Below are 18,877 nucleotides of genomic sequence, written 5' to 3' on the forward strand. Positions count from 1 at the left end.
ACTTGTGTCCCATGTGATTGACCCCTCCACCCTGAGGAAAAAGTCTAATACTTTCCACTCTACTCATGCCATTTATAACCTTACGAATTTCTACTGGGTCTCCCCTCAACTCCTGCATTCCAGTGAAAACAACCCAGTCTATCCAACCTTTCTGTGTAGCTAAAAATCCTCCATACCAGGCAACATCCTGGTAAACCTTTTCTGTATGTTCTCCAAAGCATCCCCATCTTTCTGGTAGTGCGCTGACCAGAACTGTATGCAAAATTCCAAGTGAGGCCTACGAAGCTGCAGCATGACTTGTCTATCCTTATACTCAATGCTGCTTCCAATGAAGGCAAGCATGTCATAAGCCTTTTTTACTACCTTACCTACCTGTGCTGCCACCTTCAGTGAGTGATCTGTGGCCCTCCACACCCAGATTCTTCTGCATATTAATATACCTAAGGGTTCTGCCATTCACTGTATAATTTCCACCTGTACTTGACCTTTCAAAATGCATCATCTCACATCTGTCCGGATTAAATTCCATCTGCCATTTTTCTGCCCATGCCTTCGACTGATTCATATCCTGCTATATCCTCTGACAACCCTCCTCTTTATCCGCAACTCCACCAATCTTTGTGCTAGCTGCAAACTGACTAATTAGATGAGCTACCTTTTCTTCCAAATCATTTATGTAGACCACAAACAGCAGACTTTCCAGCACAGAGCCCGTGAAACACCACTTGTCACAACACCCCACTTTGAAAAGTATCCTTCCACTGCTACTATGTCTCCTATGCTTAAGCCAGTTCTGTATCCATTTACTAGCTCACCCCTGATGCCATGTGACTTCACCTTTTGTGCCAGTCTGCTATGAGGGACCTTGGCAGCGGCTTTACTCAAATCCATGTAGACAACATCAACTTTTTTTTTTCATCAATCATCTTCATCACTTCCTAAAAAACTTGATCAAGTTAGTGAAGCACAACCTTCCCAGCACAAAACCATGTTGTTTATCACTAATAAGCCCATTTGCTTTTAAATGGATATAGATCTTGTCCCAGAGAATCTTATCCAATAATTTTCCTACCACCGATGTGAGACTCAGGAGTCCGTAATTTCCTGGATTATCCCTGCTACTCTTCTTAAACAATGGGACCACATTGGCTGTTCTCCAGTTCTCTGGTACATCACCTGTAGCCAAAGAGGATATAAAGATAGGTGGCATGGTGGCTCAGTGGTTAGCACTACAGCCTCACAGCACCAGGGACCCGGGTTCGATTCCAGCCTCGGGTAACTGTCTGTGCGGAGTTTGCACATTCTCCCCGTGTCTGCGTGGGTTTCCTCCGGGTGCTCTGGTTTCCTCCCACAGTCCAAAGATGTGCAGGCTAGGTGGATTGGCCATGCTAAATTGCCCGTAGTTTTCAAGGGTGTGTGGGTTATAGGGGAATGGGTCTGTGTGGGATGCTCCAAGGGACGGTGTGGACTTGTTGGGCCAAAGGGCTTGTTTCCACACTGTAGGGAATCTAATCTAATTTTTAAAAAATCTGCAAATGCTTCAGCAATTTGTACTTTTGCCTCCCTCAATGTTCTGGGATAGATCCCATCAGGATCCGGGGATTTATCTACATTGATACTTCTTAAGATAGACAACACCTCTTCCTTTTTAAAAGCAACTTGGATTAGAAACCCAAACCTCCCTCCCCTGAGATCATCCTCCACCAATTCCTTGTCTTTGGTGAATATCAACACAATGTATTTGTTTAGGACTTTAGCTACCTCTTCTGGCTCCACACATAGATTCCCTCCTTTGTCCTTGAGTGGGCAACCCTTTCCCTGGCTAGCCTCTTCATTTTTATATGTATAGAAAGCCTTAGGATTTTCCTCAATTCTATTTGCTAACAACTTTTCATGACCCCTTTTAGATCCTCTGATTCCTTGTTTAAATTCTTTCCTACTTTCCTTATATTCTTTAAGGGCTTCACCAGTTTGGATCCTCCTGGATCTTACCTATGCTTCCTTTCTCTTTTTGACAAAGGTCAGAACGTCTTTGCTCATCGAAGGTTCACATAGCTTGTCATAACAATCCTTCATTCTCACAGGAACGTGCCACTCCTGTATCAACTGCTGTTTGAAATACTCCCACATGTCCAATGTAGATTTACCCTCAAACAGCCACCTCAATCAAAATTCTCCAATTCCTGCCTGCTATTGTTGTAGTTCATCTTCTCCCAATTTTTCACCTTTACCCAAGGACTGCTTTTATATCTATCCATGAGTATTTTAAAATTCACAGTACTATGGTCACCAGTCCTAAAATGCTTCCTACTGAAAATTCACTCAACTGGCCAGGCTCATTTCCCAAAACCAGGTCCAGTATAACCCCTTCAGAGATAATGGGAACTGCAGATGCTGGAGATTCCAAGATAATAAAATGTGAGGCTGGATGAACACAGCAGGCCAAGCAGCATCTCAGGAGCACAAAAGCTGACGTTTCGGGCCTAGACCCTTCATCAGAGAGGGGGATGGGGGGAGGGAACTGGAATAAATAGGGAGAGAGGGGGAGGCGGACCGAAGATGGAGAGTAAAGAAGATAGGTGGAGAAGGTGTGGGTGGGGAGGTAGGGAGGGGATAGGTCAGTCCAGGGAAGACGGACAGGTCAAGGAGGTGGGATGAGGTTAGTAGGTAGCTGGGGGTGCGGCTTGGGGTGGGAGGAAGGGATGGGTGAGAGGAAGAACCGGTTAGGGAGGCAGAGACAGGTTGGACTGGTTTTGGGATGCAGTGGGTGGGGGGGAAGAGCTGGGCTGGTTGTGTGGTGCAGTGGGGGGAGGGGATGAACTGGGCTGGTTTAGGGATGCAGTGGGGGAAGGGGAGATTTTGAAACTGGTGAAGTCCACATTGATACCATATGGCTGCAGGGTTCCCAGGCGGAATATGAGTTGCTGTTCCTGCAACCTTCGGGTGGCATCATTGTGGCAGTGCAGGAGGCCCATGATGGACATGTCATCAAGAGAATGGGAGGGGGAGTGGAAATGGTTTGCGACTGGGAGGTGCAGTTGTTTGTTGCGAACTGAGCGGAGGTGTTCTGCAAAGCGGTCCCCAAGCCTCCGCTTGGTTTCCCCAATGTAGAGAAAGCCGCACCGGGTACAGTGGATGCAGTATACCACATTGGCAGATGTGCAGGTGAACCTCTGCTTAATGTGGAATGTCATCTTGGGGCCTGGGATGGGGGTGAGGGAGGAGGTGTGGGGACAAGTGTAGCATTTCCTGCGGTTGCAGGGGAAGGTGCCGGGTGTGGTGGGGTTGGAGGGCAGTGTGGAGCGAACAAGGGAGTCACGGAGAGAGTGGTCTCTCCGGAAAGCAGACAGGGGTGGGGATGGAAAAATGTCTTGGGTGGTGGGGTCGGATTGTAAATGGCGGAAGTGTCGGAGGATAATGCGTTGTATCCGGAGGTTGGTAGGGTGGTGTGTGAGAACGAGGGGGATCCTCTTGGGGCGGTTGTGGCGGGGGCGGGGTGTGAGGGATGTGTCGCGGGAAATGCGGGAGACGCGGTCAAGGGCGTTCTCAATCACCGTGGGGGGGAAGTTGCGGTCCTTAAAGAACTCTAGTTCTTTAAGGACCGCAACTTCCCCCCCACGGTGATTGAGAACGCCCTTGACCGCGTCTCCCGCATTTCCCGCGACACATCCCTCACACCCCGCCCCCGCCACAACCGCCCCAAGAGGATCCCCCTCGTTCTCACACACCACCCTACCAACCTCCGGATACAACGCATTATCCTCCGACACTTCCGCCATTTACAATCCGACCCCACCACCCAAGACATTTTTCCATCCCCACCCCTGTCTGCTTTCCGGAGAGACCACTCTCTCCGTGACTCCCTTGTTCGCTCCACACTGCCCTCCAACCCCACCACACCCGGCACCTTCCCCTGCAACCGCAGGAAATGCTACACTTGTCCCCACACCTCCTCCCTCACCCCCATCCCAGGCCCCAAGATGACATTCCACATTAAGCAGAGGTTCACCTGCACATCTGCCAATGTGGTATACTGCATCCACTGTACCCGGTGCGGCTTTCTCTACATTGGGGAAACCAAGCGGAGGCTTGGGGACCGCTTTGCAGAACACCTCCGCTCAGTTCGCAACAAACAACTGCACCTCCCAGTCGCAAACCATTTCCACTCCCCCTCCCATTCTCTTGATGACATGTCCATCATGGGCCTCCTGCACTGCCACAATGATGCCACCCGAAGGTTGCAGGAACAGCAACTCATATTCCGCCTGGGAACCCTGCAGCCATATGGTATCAATGTGGACTTCACCAGTTTCAAAATCTCCCCTTCCCCCACTGCATCCCTAAACCAGCCCAGTTCATCCCCTCCCCCCACTGCACCACACAACCAGCCCAGCTCTTCCCCCCCACCCACTGCATCCCAAAACCAGTCCAACCTGTCTCTGCCTCCCTAACCGGTTCTTCCTCTCACCCATCCCTTCCTCCCACCCCAAGCCGCACCCCCAGCTACCTACTAACCTCATCCCACCTCCTTGACCTGTCCGTCTTCCCTGGACTGACCTATCCCCTCCCTACCTCCCCACCCACACCTTCTCCACCTATCTTCTTTACTCTCCATCTTCGGTCCGCCTCCCCCTCTCTCCCTATTTATTCCAGTTCCCTCCCCCCATCCCCCTCTCTGATGAAGGGTCCAGGCCCGAAACGTCAGCTTTTGTGCTCCTGAGATGCTGCTTGGCCTGCTGTGTTCATCCAGCCTCACATTTTATTATCCAGTATAACCCCTTTCCTGGTTGGACTGTTTGCATACTATGTCAAGAATTCCTCCTGGATGGTCCTCACAAATTATGCCCCATACAAGCCCCTAGCACATAGTGAGTCCCAATCAGTACAGGGGGAGTTAAAATCACCCACCAACACAACCCTGCTGTTCTTACATCGTTCTAAAATCTGCCTACATATTCTCTCCTCCGTCTCTCGCTGGCTGTTGGGAGGCCTGTAGTACATTCCCAGCATTGTGATTTCACCGTTCCTATTCCTGACTTTTACCCATGTTGCCTTGCTGTGTGAGTCCTCTGATATATCCCCCCTCAGTACAGCTGTGAGATATTCTTGTATCAGTAATGCAGTTCCCCTGCCACTTTTACCTCCCTTTCTATCACGCCTGAAACATCCAAATCCTGGGACATTTAGCCACTGGTCCTGTCCCTCTTTCAGCTAAATCACAATTATGTCAAAGTTCCTAAAACTAACCAAAGCTTTAAGTTCATCTACTTTATCTATTATACTTCTGTCATCGAAATACATGCACTTAAGACCACTTCCCCTCTTTTCAGCAGCATTTCCCTGCCTGTTCTTGTTCTTAGTCATGTTTGTTTTGGTTTCTACCTCTCCCTCAACTTCTGCATCCACTGTCCTGCTCCTCTGATTCCCATTCCCCTGCCACACTAGTTTGACCCCTGCCCAACCATTATACCAAGTACCCCCACCACCATCACCCCGCAAAAACATCTGTCCTGGTCTGCCCAGGTGTAACTCATCCAGTTTGTACATGTCCAACCTCCCGCAGAACTGGTTGCAATGTCGTTCAAGTCTGAAACTCTTCCCCTTAGACCATCTTTTCAGCCTCATGTTCATCCTATACATCCTGCTGTTTCTACTCTGACAAGCTTGTGGCACTGATAGTAATCCTGAGACAATGACCTTTGAGGTCTTACTTTTCAACTTTCTTCCTAGTTCTCTACATTCTGCTTTTAGGAAGTTATCCCTTTGCTTTTACATATGTCATTAGAACCAACTTGTATCACAACCACTGGCTGTTCAGCATCCCCCTCCAGAATGTCCTACATCCAGGACCCTAGCACCAGGGAGGCAATACACCATCCTGGACTCTCGTTCGGGGCCACAAAAATACGACCTATTCCCCTTGCAATTGAATCCCCTGTAGCTTTGTATTTCTATGCCCATTTATCCCTCCCTCTGCAGCAAAGTGAACCATGGTGCCATGAATTTGGCTATTGCTGTTATCCTATGAGAGGCCATTCTCCTGAACAGTATCCAAAACAGTATATCTGTTTTGCAGGGAAATAGCCACAGGACATTCCTGAATTGCCTGCTTAGGCCTCCTGTTCTGCCTGGTGGTCACCCATTCCATTCCTTCTTGTGGGGTCTGAATCTGCAATGTGACCACCTCTCTATGTGCTATCCACATACTCTTCGCCTTGTGAATGCTCCAGTGTCCCCAGGCGCCATTCCAACTCCAAAACTTGGGCTTCAGAAGCTGAAGCTGGAGACATTTCTTGCACGCATGTAAGTCCCAGGCACTGGAAATGTACCTAGCTTCCCACATCAAGCAGGAGGAGAAGACTATGATTTGGAGCTCTCCTGCCATGTCTTATCTCTTTAACTTAGTTTAAGTTAAAACTGATCTCAGGCTAACTGTTCTGTAATTCTCTGTTTTCTTCCTCTACCCTTTTCTAAATACCAATGTAACATTTGCTAATTACAGTCTGTTGGGAACCATTCAGAAGCTACAGGAATTTGGAAGCTTATAATCAACGCATCACTATCTTTGTAGCCACTCCTTCCAGAACTATAGAACCTAGGTCTCAGGACTTACGGTTTTGTTTTGGCTTGTAGTCCCTTAATTTTCTCCAATATGTTTTGGCTGCAGAAATTAGTAACTTTATGCTCCTCACACTTATTAACCCCTTGATTACTCTCTAATACTGGTATAAGTGAATTTAGTGCCTTCTGTAGAGAAGACAGACAAAAGTATCTGTTTCATAGCTGCCATTGGACGTGAGGTTAGAGTGACTGCTATTGACATCAAGGCTACGTTTGACCAAGTGTGGCATTGAGAAGCCCGAGAAAAATTGGAGTCAATGGATATCAGGGTAAAATGTCTTCATTGGTTGGAATCATACCTGACAATAAGAAGTGTTTGTGGTTATTTGAGATCAGTCTTCTCAGCTCCACAACATCTCTGCAGGAGTTCCTCAGGATAGTGTCCTCAGGCCAACCATCCTTAACTGTTTCATCAATGATCTTCCCTCCATCATAATGTCAGAAATAGGGAAGTTCACTGATAATTACAATTGTTCAGTGCCATTTGTGACTCCTCAAATATTGATTCAATACATGTCCAAAGTATCAAAACCTGGGCAATATTCAGTTTGGGCTGACAATTGGCATCTAACATTCAGATCCCACAAATGCCAGACAATGGCATTCTCCAATAAGAGATAATCTAACCATTGCTACCCAACGTTCAATGATATTACCATCACTGAATCTCACACCACCAACATCCTGGGGTTACCATTGACCATAAACTGAACCGGGCTAACATGTGAATACTGTGGCTACAATAGCAGATCAGAGACTAGGAAAATTGCAATGACTAACTAATTTAAAAAAAAATCAAAAGAACTGCGGATGCTGTAAATCAGGGGCAAAAACAAAGTTGCTGGAAAAGCTGACCAGGTCTGGCAGCATCTGTGAAGGAGAAAACAGAGTTAATGTTTCGGGTCTGGTGACCCTACCTCAGAACTCAGCCCTAACTTCCAAAGTCCGTCCACCATCTGTAAGGCTCAAATCAGGAGTGTGATAGCATAATCTGCACTCTCCAGGAAGAATGCTGTGCCAACAAGACACAAGAATCTTAAACCAGCCAGAAGAAAGCACCCCACTTAATTGGCACCAAATCTACATTCGCTCCCTTCGCCACCGGCGTTCAGTAGCAGCAGCATGTACCATCTATGTGATGCAGTGCAGTTATTCACCAAAGATCCTTAGACAACACCTTCCAAATCCATGACCAGTTTCATTGAGAAGGACAAAGGCAAATTTTATGGTCCATTTACTGAATCAACATCAGCAATTTCTTCCACATATCTATAATATTGATTTTGCTTAGGTTTAAGATTCTTCTTTTGGATTCAAGTACGTCACTCTAAAATTTAACATGGAATTATTGTAACGTAATGTGATATCTTTTCTGCAGAGTTTGCTGCCTGCCATATTCACAGTTTTAAACCAAAAATAACTTTATTCTAAGTTGAGTCCTCAGCATATTTTCTAGGAAATGTTTGAGAAACCATTCTACAAAACCGGATTGCTTTAAAAGCAGTTCAGAGAATTTTATTAACCCAGACAGGAGTCAGAGATTAAGCTCCTTGCTATTTGTTGGCAGAGTTCAGATGCATAATATTTGATTTTTCTGTTGCTTTCCTGACCTTGTGATGCTAAGATCCAATCATGACTTCACTATATCTTCCACAGATCGTGTATGATGAGGGCCCTCTCTATGTTTTTGCCAAGAATGAAGATGTGCGGAAACAATGGATCAAAGAGTTGAACAACAGTTACGTAGTCAATTTACTCGGCTTTCTTCCTTTTATGTTGATTAAATCCAGAAAGGAAGACCTATTTGAATCATAAAATCCCCATAGTGTGGAAGCAGAAACAAGTCCATACCAACCCTCAGAGCATCCCACCTAGACCTATCCTCCTATAACCCACTTAATCTGTACATCCCTGAAAATGACAGGCAATTCAACATGGCCAATCCACCTAATTTGCACATTTTTGGATTGTGGGAGGAAACTGGAGCACCTAGAGGAAACACACACAGGCACAGGGAAAACATGCAAACTCTACACAGACAGTTGTCCAAGGGTGGAATCAAGCCTGGGTCTCTGGCACTGTGAGGCTGCAGTGCTAACTATTGAGCCACTGTGCTGCCCTTGTGAGGATACAGGACAAATCTGTCACTTGCTGGGTAGGAAAGGAATTATGTTCTGCTGTAGTCTTGCGGTGTGGCTGGGAAAACAAAGCTGGGCTGCAACTTCTTGTAATATCAAAGGTCCTGTCAAAATATCAGAAGCACATGAATCCTAAAGGCCCAAAGAATTAGGGAAGAGCTAGGTCAGGTCACTTAGACCTGTAAGCCACCTTTTACCTCCAGATAATCATGGAGAGGCAGGGGTTGAGGGGAAGCTGAAAGTTAACCTTTGTGGTAATCAGAGGGGGATTGGGTGTTAGTCTGTGTGATAACCAGAGGGGTTTTACTCTGTGATAATTGGTGGTGTTTAATCTGAGTCATAATTGGGAAGTCGTAATGTTATACTGTGTTATAAAAAGGTGGGTTAATCCATGTGATAATCGAGGGGTGGTTAATCTGTCTTGTAGTCGGTGGGGCGTTTAATTTGTGTGGGAATCGTAGTGGGGGCTTAATCTGTGCGATACTTGCAGGAGTTTAAACTGTGTGGCAATGGGGAGGTTAATATATATAGTAATGAAAAGGGATTAATCTGTTTAGTAATAGGGGCGGTTAATATGTGATATTAGTTAATAGAACCATAGAAGCAGAGTGGTCACAGCACAGAAGGAGACCATTCAGATCATCAAGTCCCTGCTGGTCTCTAGAAGAACAATTCAGCTAGTCCTCCTCCCACACCTTTATCTCATCACCCTGCAAAGGCTTCTCTATTAAAGGACTTGACTCAATTTTCTTTTGAAAGCTTTAGTTAAAGCTGCCTCTGCCACAACCTCAGATCAGTCCTACTTACTTGCTGCATGAAACAGCTTCTCCTCATCTCTCCTTCTCTTACCAATGCCTTTCAATATTTCCTCGGATCCTTCCACCAATAGGCACAGTGTGTCTCCACCAGCTCTGTCCAGAACCCTACTGATGTTTAACACCTCAAATGAAATCTCCTCTCAGCCTTCTCTTCTCCGAAGTCTGCCTCCAGATTTCCTACCCCTTGTACTGATATTAATTTATGCTGTTTTCCAGGAATCCGGTTCAATCAGGAGTTGATGCAGAAATATCACCCATGTTTTTGGATAGAAGGAGAATGGTCCTGCTGTCAACAGTCAGCTAAAAATGCTCCTGGATGTTCCATCATCAAGTCCATGAATTCATGTGAGCGCTTTACAAATTTTGGGAAATATTTCTCTTCCTTGTCTTTGCTGACCCTCCTTGGTGTATATCCATAAATAATATCAGGCCTTTCCAAAGGAGCCCCCTGTATGGCCCCAGATATATACTCATCGAATATGGAAGGGCATCAGCGGTTTGCTTTCTGCTGTACTGACAATGTTCAGGAATGGAAATGGTGCTGAGGCCAGACCTTCAGACGAAACCAAGGGTTGCAATTAGCAGAACTCTTGCAGGGTAAACTGCTTGTTAGCTAATTGTTGAAGGTACTGAGTCCCAGCTGGGATTGCGAAGTGCAGTGAGCCACCCCTGGACCCAGGAACAACACCACAATGCATTTAGTAGCTGTGACTCTTTATAGCCTTTTCATTGGTGTGTTAGATGGTGGGGGTTTAATTCCACTGCAGGGACTCAAGTACCAGGTCTAGGCTGGCACTCCAAAGTTGTGCCAGTGGTGTGCTGCATTGTTGGAGGTGCTGTATTTCAGAGGAGGTGAAGTTCTGTCCATCCTTAGCAGTAGCTGAATGAGAGTAAGGGAGTTCTGCTCTCAAGTCCTGGACCAAGAAAGGGATTACTTTTTTGAAAAGCACTTTTCTGGCTTTCAAATGATCTACCACCGCTTCACAGCCAATGAAGTACTTCCAAAGTTTAATCAATGCTATAGTGGCCAATTTACACATAGCAAGTTCCCAGAAAGCAGTGTGATATGATGATATAATCTGTCTTAATAGCTTAAGTTATGAATGTTGGCTAAAATAGCAAGGATGCAGTGTACCTTGCTGTTCTTTGAAATAGTGCCATGGAAGTTTTCGACATGCACCTGAGAGAGCAGATGGGGCCTCAGTTTGACATCTTGTCTGATGGTGGGAAGCCTGTTACCACAATGATAGCAGTGTTATTCTGCATTCAGATGTGATTCTGCATGTCCTGAAATTGCTATGTGAACCAACAAAACAAGAAGTGGGCCTCTCAGTTCTCCTCATGTGAAATATGTAATCATTAACATGTAATTGGATTCTCAGCTCTCAGATCACAGCTGATACACTTACATTGGAGGTTCAAACTCCTACCTGAAGAACGAAGCCAACAGCTGCCCTGTACAGGTTGGAGCTTACTGTAGGCTTTGTTGGAAATGAAGTAGTATTTTAGGTGAGGCAATGTGTGGAAAAGTCATTTTAAACTCTGTGATTGCAGTTCCTTCAGCAGGTAATTCTCGGCGTAAATCCAGGAAGCCTCTTCCTCCAACTCCAGTGGAAGAACAGCAGCAGGCAAGTGAGCTGACCACCACGCATGGCAGAAATGCCCTTTCTATTACCTTTTCCTATTCACTCACTGACTCACTCACATACTCCCTCCGTCACTCACCTTTATTCATGCACCCACACTCAATTACCCACACACTCACTCACTCACTTTTTGATTTGATGACTGTATTTCTCTCCCTGTTCCTCTGCCTCTCTGTCTTCATGATTTTTAATCAGTTTCTCAAATTTATTTCCTCCTCCGTCTCTGTTTCATTCTGTGACTTGTCATTGTTACATCTATCCCACTCGTTCTCTGTGCCCATTCTTTTTGCCTGCCCCTGTCTCACTTTCACTTATTCTTTCTGTCTTTCACTCTCCCTCTGATGTTGTCTTTTATTGTCACTCTAAATCTTGGTGATGGTGGATAACTGATTATATCTTGGGTACAATCTCAGAATCTGAATGGTGAACATTGCCCCGATAGTGGGTCAGAGGTCTAATGTCTGTTAAACCAGCGAGCTTGGAAGACTGAGTGAAGATCTAATTGCCCCTGGGTAAGGGAGGACTGGAAGGTGAGAGTCCCAGAATTTGTGATTGGTGATGGGTGTAGAGTAAAGGGTAAATACTCAAATATGCAAAACATCAGTCATGATGCAAGAGATTGCATGACAGCAGACTCCAGAGAGTCCTCCATGTTGAGGTTTATTTCCACCATCTGTGCCTCCATGTCTATTTCTAACTGCACGCACCAATCAATCCTACCTTCCAGGTGCCATCCACTTCAACTTCCCTCCCACTCCCTGATAACATGTCCATCCTTGGCCTTCTCCACAGTCAGAGTGACACCAAACATAAACTGGAGGAACAACACCTCATATTTTGTCTTGGGAGCTTACAGCTCAATGACCTGAATATTGACTTCAACTTCAAAATCTCTCTTCCCTCAACCTGTTGATCATCTGACTCACCTATCCACTCCACCCTTTCCACTGACCAACCGCAATAACCCATACCTGCATCATCAGCTTCAAAATGTTTCCACCTCCAACTTGTCCATCTTCCTCCTCACCTATCTGGTCCCCCTTCCTACTTACCAACCACAATCATCCCCCACCTGCATCCACCTATCTCCATCCCACCTACCTCCCCCCAGGCTCCCCTCCCTCTCCCCAGCCTGACAAACAGTTTTGGCCTGAGCATTGATTTTCCTGCTCCTCAGATGCTGTCTGACCTGCTGTGCTTTTCCAACTCCACATTTATTGACCCCAGAGACAGATGATTCTGTGTATTGCCTTGAGCTAAGCTTATTCACAGAATCACAGAAATATTATGGTGCAGAACCAGGCCATTTGGGCCATCATTCCTACATCAGCTCCATTATCTAGTCTGACTCTATTCACTAATGACAATCTCCTGCCTGTTCCCTATATCCCTGTATCCATTTCCATTCAATTAATCATCCAGTGCCCTCTTGAGTACCTCAACAGAGACTGCATCCACCACATTTCCAGACCCTAACTGCTTGCTGTTTCATTCTCACTTTACACTTGCTTTGTTTGCACACCACTTTATATCATGAAAATAGCCTGCAGAATGTTAAATAAAAAGACCATCCTACCAACAGCTAAGAATTCAGCAGTCTTTCTAGACCTTACAACGATCCAGTTCCATGAGTGGGACAGGGTGCAAGCGATATTCTTACCAAACCAACCACAATGCAAGCAACCTGTTTTCTGAAGCTGGTAGTGAATGAAGCCTACCAGAGTGTCCATTTGCCACCAGTGTTTTCTTGGTCTTCACTAGGTGACACACCAGCATTGTCGAAGCAGCACTGATACTGAACTTAACCATGCTCCTGTCAGGAGAAGCAACCACAGCAGATTTTCATAGAATCTCTATAGTGTGGAAACAGGCTATTTGGCCCAACAAGTCTACACCGACTCTCTGAAGATCATCCCACCCAGACTCACCCCCTACCCTATCCCTGTAACCCTGCATTTCCCATTGCTATCTACCTAAACCTACATATCCCTGGACACTATGGCAGTTTAGCGTGGCCAATCCACCTAACCTGTACGTCTTTGGACTGTGGGAGGAAACCGGAGCATGCAGAAGAAACCCATGCAAACATAGGGAGAATGTGCACACTTCACACAGACAGTTGCCCGAAGCTGGAATTGAACCTGGGTCCATTGCACTGAGAGTGTGGAAGTGCTAACCCCAGACACTGTGCTGCCAGCAGGTTTCATCTGATGATCTTTAAAAATAGTCAACAAAAAAAATAGGCATTGGATTGGTGAACACATTACTTTCTTCCAACACAGTGATTCAGCCCCATTTATTTTTTGTTCAGTCATGAGACATGGGTATCACAGGCTGGTCAACATTTATTGCCTGGTTCTAGTTGCCCTTGAGAAGGTGCTGGTGAGCAGCCTTCCTAAGCTGCTGCAGTCCACATGCTGAAGGCTGATCCACAGTGCCCTTAGGGAGGGAATTCCAGGATTTTGACCAGCGACACTGAAGGAACAGCAATACATTTCCAAGTCAGGGTGGTGAGTGGCTTGGAGGGGAAGTTGTAGGTAGGGGTGTTCCCATCTTTCTGCATCATTTTAGATGGTAGAGTTTGTAGATTTGGAGGCTGCTATCTCAGGACTTTTGGTGAATTTCTGAAGTGTACCTTGCACAGGCAGACATTGCTGTAACTGAGGGCCAGTGGCGCAGGGAGTGGAGATGTATGGATTCGGTGTCAGTTGAGTGGGCTGCTTTCTCCTGGATTGCGTAAGGTTTCTTGAAGTGTTGTTCGAGCTGCACCTGTCCAGGCAAGTGGGGAGTTTTCTGTCACATTCCTAACTTGTGTCTTGTACATGGTGGATGAGCTTTGACGAGTCAGGGGGTCAGCTAAAGAATTTAGAGTCTCTGACCTCCTCTTGTAACTACAGTATTTATGTGCCCAATTTGGTTCAGATTTTGGTCAATGGTAAACCTCAGGATGTTGACAGTGGGAGATTCAATTATGGTGACGCCATTGAATATAAAGGGGCCGTGTTTAGATTTTGTATTGTTAGACAGTCATTGCCTGGAATTTATGTGGCACAACTGTTACTTGCCAATTGTCAGCCAAACCTGGGTATTGTCCAGATCTTGGTGCATTTGAGTATGCACTGTTTCAGTTTCTGATGAGTCGCGAATGTGCTGAACACAGTGCAATCGTTGGCGAACACCCCCACTTCTGATCCAATGATGGAGGAAAGGTCATTGATGAAGCAGCTGAAGATTGCTGTGTCTAGGACACTACATCTGCAGAGATGTCCTTCAGCTGAGATGACTGACCTCCAGTAACCAAAAGCATCTTCCTATGTACTAGGTATGACGTCAACCAGTGGAGAGGTTTCCTCTGATTCCCATTAATTCCAGTTCTGCTAGGGCTCCTTGATGTCATACTCGGTCAAATGCAGCTTTGCTGTCAAGGGAAGTCACTGGCACCTCATCTCACCTTGTGTCTGATAAATATTTTTCCTCCTCCCCTTCCACATGAATGGCCAGAGGTACAATACCTTGCTCCAGCATGGGCACTCTTATCCCCCAAGAAATGGCATATAAATAGATCAGAGGCTGGGCTTTCTGAGTTCAGTAACTTACTCCTGGCTCCTTGAAACCTGTCCACCATCTACACAGCCCAAGTCAAGAGTGTAATGGAATACGGTCCACTTACCTGGATAAGTGAAGTTTCAACAACACTGAAGAAGCTTGACATCATCTATGACCAAGCTGCCCATTTGATGGCACCACATCCACCAACATCAACATCCAAATGGTAAGAGCCGAGAAATGTCAGATGGAATTTAATTTGGGTAAGTGTGAGGTGCTGCAATTTAGGAGATCAAATGTTAAGGAAAAGAATACAGTTAATGACAGGGCTCTGAACAGCATTGATGTACAGAGGGATCTTGGGGTTCAAGTCAGGAGCTCCCTGAAAGTAGCTGTGCAAGTAGATAGGTTGGTAAAGAAGGCACATGACATGCTTGCCTTTATTGATTGGGAAACTGAGTACAAGAATAAGGACGTCATGTTGCAGCTTTATAAGACTTTGTTGAGGCCACATTTAGAATACTATGTACAATTCTGGTCACCATATTACAAGAAGGATGTGGAGGCTTTGGAGAGGGTGCAGCAGAGGTTTACCAGGATGCTGCCTGGATTAAACAGTATGAGCTATAAGGAGAGGCTAGAAAAACTCATGTTTTCTCTGGAGCAGCAGGAGCTGAGGGGAAACTTGATCGAAGTCTATAAAATTTTGAGATACACAAATAGGGTTGATGGTCAGAATATTTTTCCAAGAATTGAAATGTCTAATATTGGGGGCGGGGCATGCATTTAAGGTTAGAGGGAGAAAGTTCAAAGGAGATGTGAGGGGCAAGTTTTTTTTTACACAGAGCATGGTAGGACTTTGGAATGCACTGCCATGGGCGGTGGTGGAGCCAGTTTTGACAGGGGCATTTGAGGGACTTTTAGATAAGCACATGAATATGCAAGGAATATAGGGATATGGACCAAGAGCAGGTCGAAGGGATTAGTTTAACTTGGTGTCATGTTTGGCACAACATCATGGGCTGAAGAGTCCATGCCTGTGCTATACTGCTTTATGTTCTAAACCTTCAAACCCGTAAACTCTACCACATAGAAGGACAAAAGCAGCAGATGCACAGAAACACCACCACTTGCAAGTTTTCCTCCAGAAACACCACCACTTGCAAGTTTTCCTCCAACGCTGCATACCATCATTCCTTCAGTGTCACAGGATCAAAATCCTGGAACTTCCTCCCTAAAAGCACTGCAGGTACCCTTATACTGGCCTGTAGTAATTCAAGAAAACAGACTTTCACCACCTCTTGAAGGATAGCCAATGCATCTACATTCCATGAATGAATAATAAACAATCACACAACACAGTCATTGATTCCTGGTTGTCGACCAACTTGTCAATAATATCCTCCCATCTAGATAATGATGATTAGTCAGATATTGTTAACTGACCAGTCAATGTTGACTTGGTAATGGTTCTACTTATTGTATTCCAGCAGATGAAACGAGCTCCACCTCCCCAACCTAGCTCCGCACCCACGAAAATTGTTGTTGCACTATATGATTACCACATGATGAATCCTGACGATCTGTCTCTCCGGAAAGATGAAGAATATGTTGTCTTGGATGACTGGGATCAACATTGGTGGAAGGCTAGAGACATGCGCGGGTAAGAGGTGATCCAGAGGTTATTGTCCAAACGGTCTGTGTGTGGCTGGAGCTACAGAAGCTGTAATGTCTGCTGGAGGAAAACAGGCACCCATCGACTTGAAAATCTGGCACAGCTCCACACGGACACAATGCTACTGGACACCTCGGTGGCCATTGTGGAGCTGGGTGTGACTGACCCTCTGTGTTGACCAGGATTGTACTGGGAGAAACATTCTCCAAACTCAGTGAGGCTGAGAATGGAACTCATGACCAGGATTTGTAGTCCTGCTTTCTTCTCCTTTCTTACATTTTTATTGCTGACTTCTAGTTTTATGGTTTTTTTTGTAGCCTGGAGATTCTTCTCTTTCTCCTGAAGCTACATTAATGGTAATGTCCACTGGGGGATGTGAGAGAGGGAGAATCCTAAATAGTAGCTAAGTGAATGGGCAAACATATGGCAGATAATGTGGTGTTGTGTTATTTTTTTCTTTCGTGAGACATGGGACATGTGCCCCCATGATCTGGTTTCCTGAATTAAACAGCAGTGCCCCTGTGAATATGATCTGAGTGCTGCCCCATGCATTAGCTTACATTACATGTACCACAAACACTCAGTTCTTAACATCAGTGATCTGAAGTTTGTTTACACTATTTACATTGCTATAATATCACATATTTACACATGGTCTGGATTTTGTGCTCACTGATGTTAGTGTACATTAGATAACACAGCTAACTAACTGATATCACTACACTGATTCCATTATACAGAGACAGTGTCTGACGGTAGGAGGGTACTTTTATGCTGTAACATATGTTGCAATGTCATGTATCTGGTCTGAAATCTCCTCAACAACTCAACTCATCAAAACAACTCAACAGTACATGTCGCTGCCATAGCTAGCATTTCTTACCCATTCCTAATTAAAGAACAAAGAAAATTACAGTGTAGGAACAGGCCCTTCGGCCCTCCAAACCTGTGCCGATGCAGATCCTCAATTTAAACCTGTAGCGTATTTTCCAAGGATCTGTATCCCTCTGCTCCCTGCCCATCCATGTATCTGTCTAGATACATCTCAAGCGTTGCTATCATGCCTGCCTCTACCACCTCTGCTGGCAACATGTTCCAGGCACCCACCTCCCTCTGTGTAAAGAACTTTCCACGCATATCTCCTTTAAACTTTGTCCCTTTCACCTTGAAACCGTTGCACCTAGCAATTGAGTCCCCCACTCTGGGAAAAAAGCTTCTTGCTATCCACCCTGAACTGCCCTCAGATGGAATGACTTACTATGCCATGATCCAGTAAACAGATCATGGTCCCCTAGAGGGGTGATGGAACAAGGTTTGGGGTTTTGTAAACTCAAAGACTGCAATGGCACCAACTACAGTCAAATGCTGTGAGGCCCCTTTAAATCCTTATATTTTAACGATGTGGCCTAACTGACCAATATCCATGACCTGATTCCCGCTTCCAAAAGTTTTGTGAAAAAGTAAGTTCCATAATCCACACCCACAACCCTTCTCCTCCACTCCAGTTGCTCAGTCCTCACTTTGAGCTCATGGTAGTTTTCAAGCCCTGAAATAGAGACGCAATGTGGGAAACATTTAGGAAGTGCTCTCTTAGGCCATTTCCAGGGGCACTGAGAAGTCAAGCTCACCGCTGTGGACTGGGGTCACATGTAGACCAAGCCAGATAAGAATGGCAGATTTCCTCCCCAAAAGGGTATTAGTTAAACCAGACAAGTTTTAACAATTATACCTATTAGTTGTCATTATCACAAAAACTGTCTTTAGCTTCACATTTATAAGTTATAGTGAGTTTTGAGAAAGTTATACGTTATACCACCAGAAGCCACGGTGTGATATAAAACCGCACCACTATTCTGGGCCCCTTGGTTATTATGCCAGTGTCACGGCCACTACTTCATTATCCCAATCCCCATCCCAACCGCCCCTGTGTGTGCAGTTATCCACTTTGGTAGGAAAAAAGTAGAAAAACAGAATATTTTGGAAGGAGCTGGGAATCACCAGACATGAACCAGAGAAAGCTAATGGGCAGTTACAGCATGTTCGGAAGGCAAAGGGAATGTTGGTCTTTATTACAAAAGTCTTGTCATATATGAGTGCAAAATCTTTTTTACAAATTTGGCCGGCCTTGATGAAACCACAGCCAAGAGTAATGTCTACATTTTTTATTTCCTTACTTAAGGAAGATATACTTGTCCTTGAGGAAGGTTACAAAGTTCCACGAGACTGATTCTTGAATTGACTAGATTGTCCTACAGATAGTGATTGAAGAGACTGGGCCTATATTCCATGGAATTTTGAAAAATGAAAAGTAATCTCAATGAAACTTATCAAATTCTTCAATGTTTGATAAGAATAAATGTTAAGAATGTATTTTACATGGCTGAGGAATCTAGAACTAGGGAGCACATAATCAGAATAAAGGATCAATCCAGT

The 18,877-nt window shown here is 45.3% G+C and overlaps 1 protein-coding gene across 3 annotated transcripts in view; it reads left to right on the top strand.

Annotated features, from left to right (window-relative positions):
* The window catches only part of btk (Bruton agammaglobulinemia tyrosine kinase), a 124,805-nt gene that overhangs the window by 64,592 nt on the left and 41,336 nt on the right, over window positions 1–18,877 (top strand). For 2 of the 3 annotated variants that reach the window (XM_048544452.2, XM_059651516.1), the window contains 4 exons: window positions 8,278–8,359; window positions 9,794–9,922; window positions 11,132–11,205; window positions 16,260–16,432. In XM_048544452.2, the coding sequence (XP_048400409.1) occupies window positions 8,278–8,359; window positions 9,794–9,922; window positions 11,132–11,205; window positions 16,260–16,432 (458 nt within the window). The remainder of the gene's footprint in view (window positions 1–8,277; window positions 8,360–9,793; window positions 9,923–11,131; window positions 11,206–16,259; window positions 16,433–18,877) is intronic. The other variant, XM_048544454.2, reaches the window with a different exon arrangement.

The sequence above is a fragment of the Stegostoma tigrinum genome, chromosome 15, assembly GCF_030684315.1.
Source record: "Stegostoma tigrinum isolate sSteTig4 chromosome 15, sSteTig4.hap1, whole genome shotgun sequence".
Classification (NCBI taxonomy): Eukaryota; Metazoa; Chordata; class Chondrichthyes; order Orectolobiformes; family Stegostomatidae; genus Stegostoma; species Stegostoma tigrinum.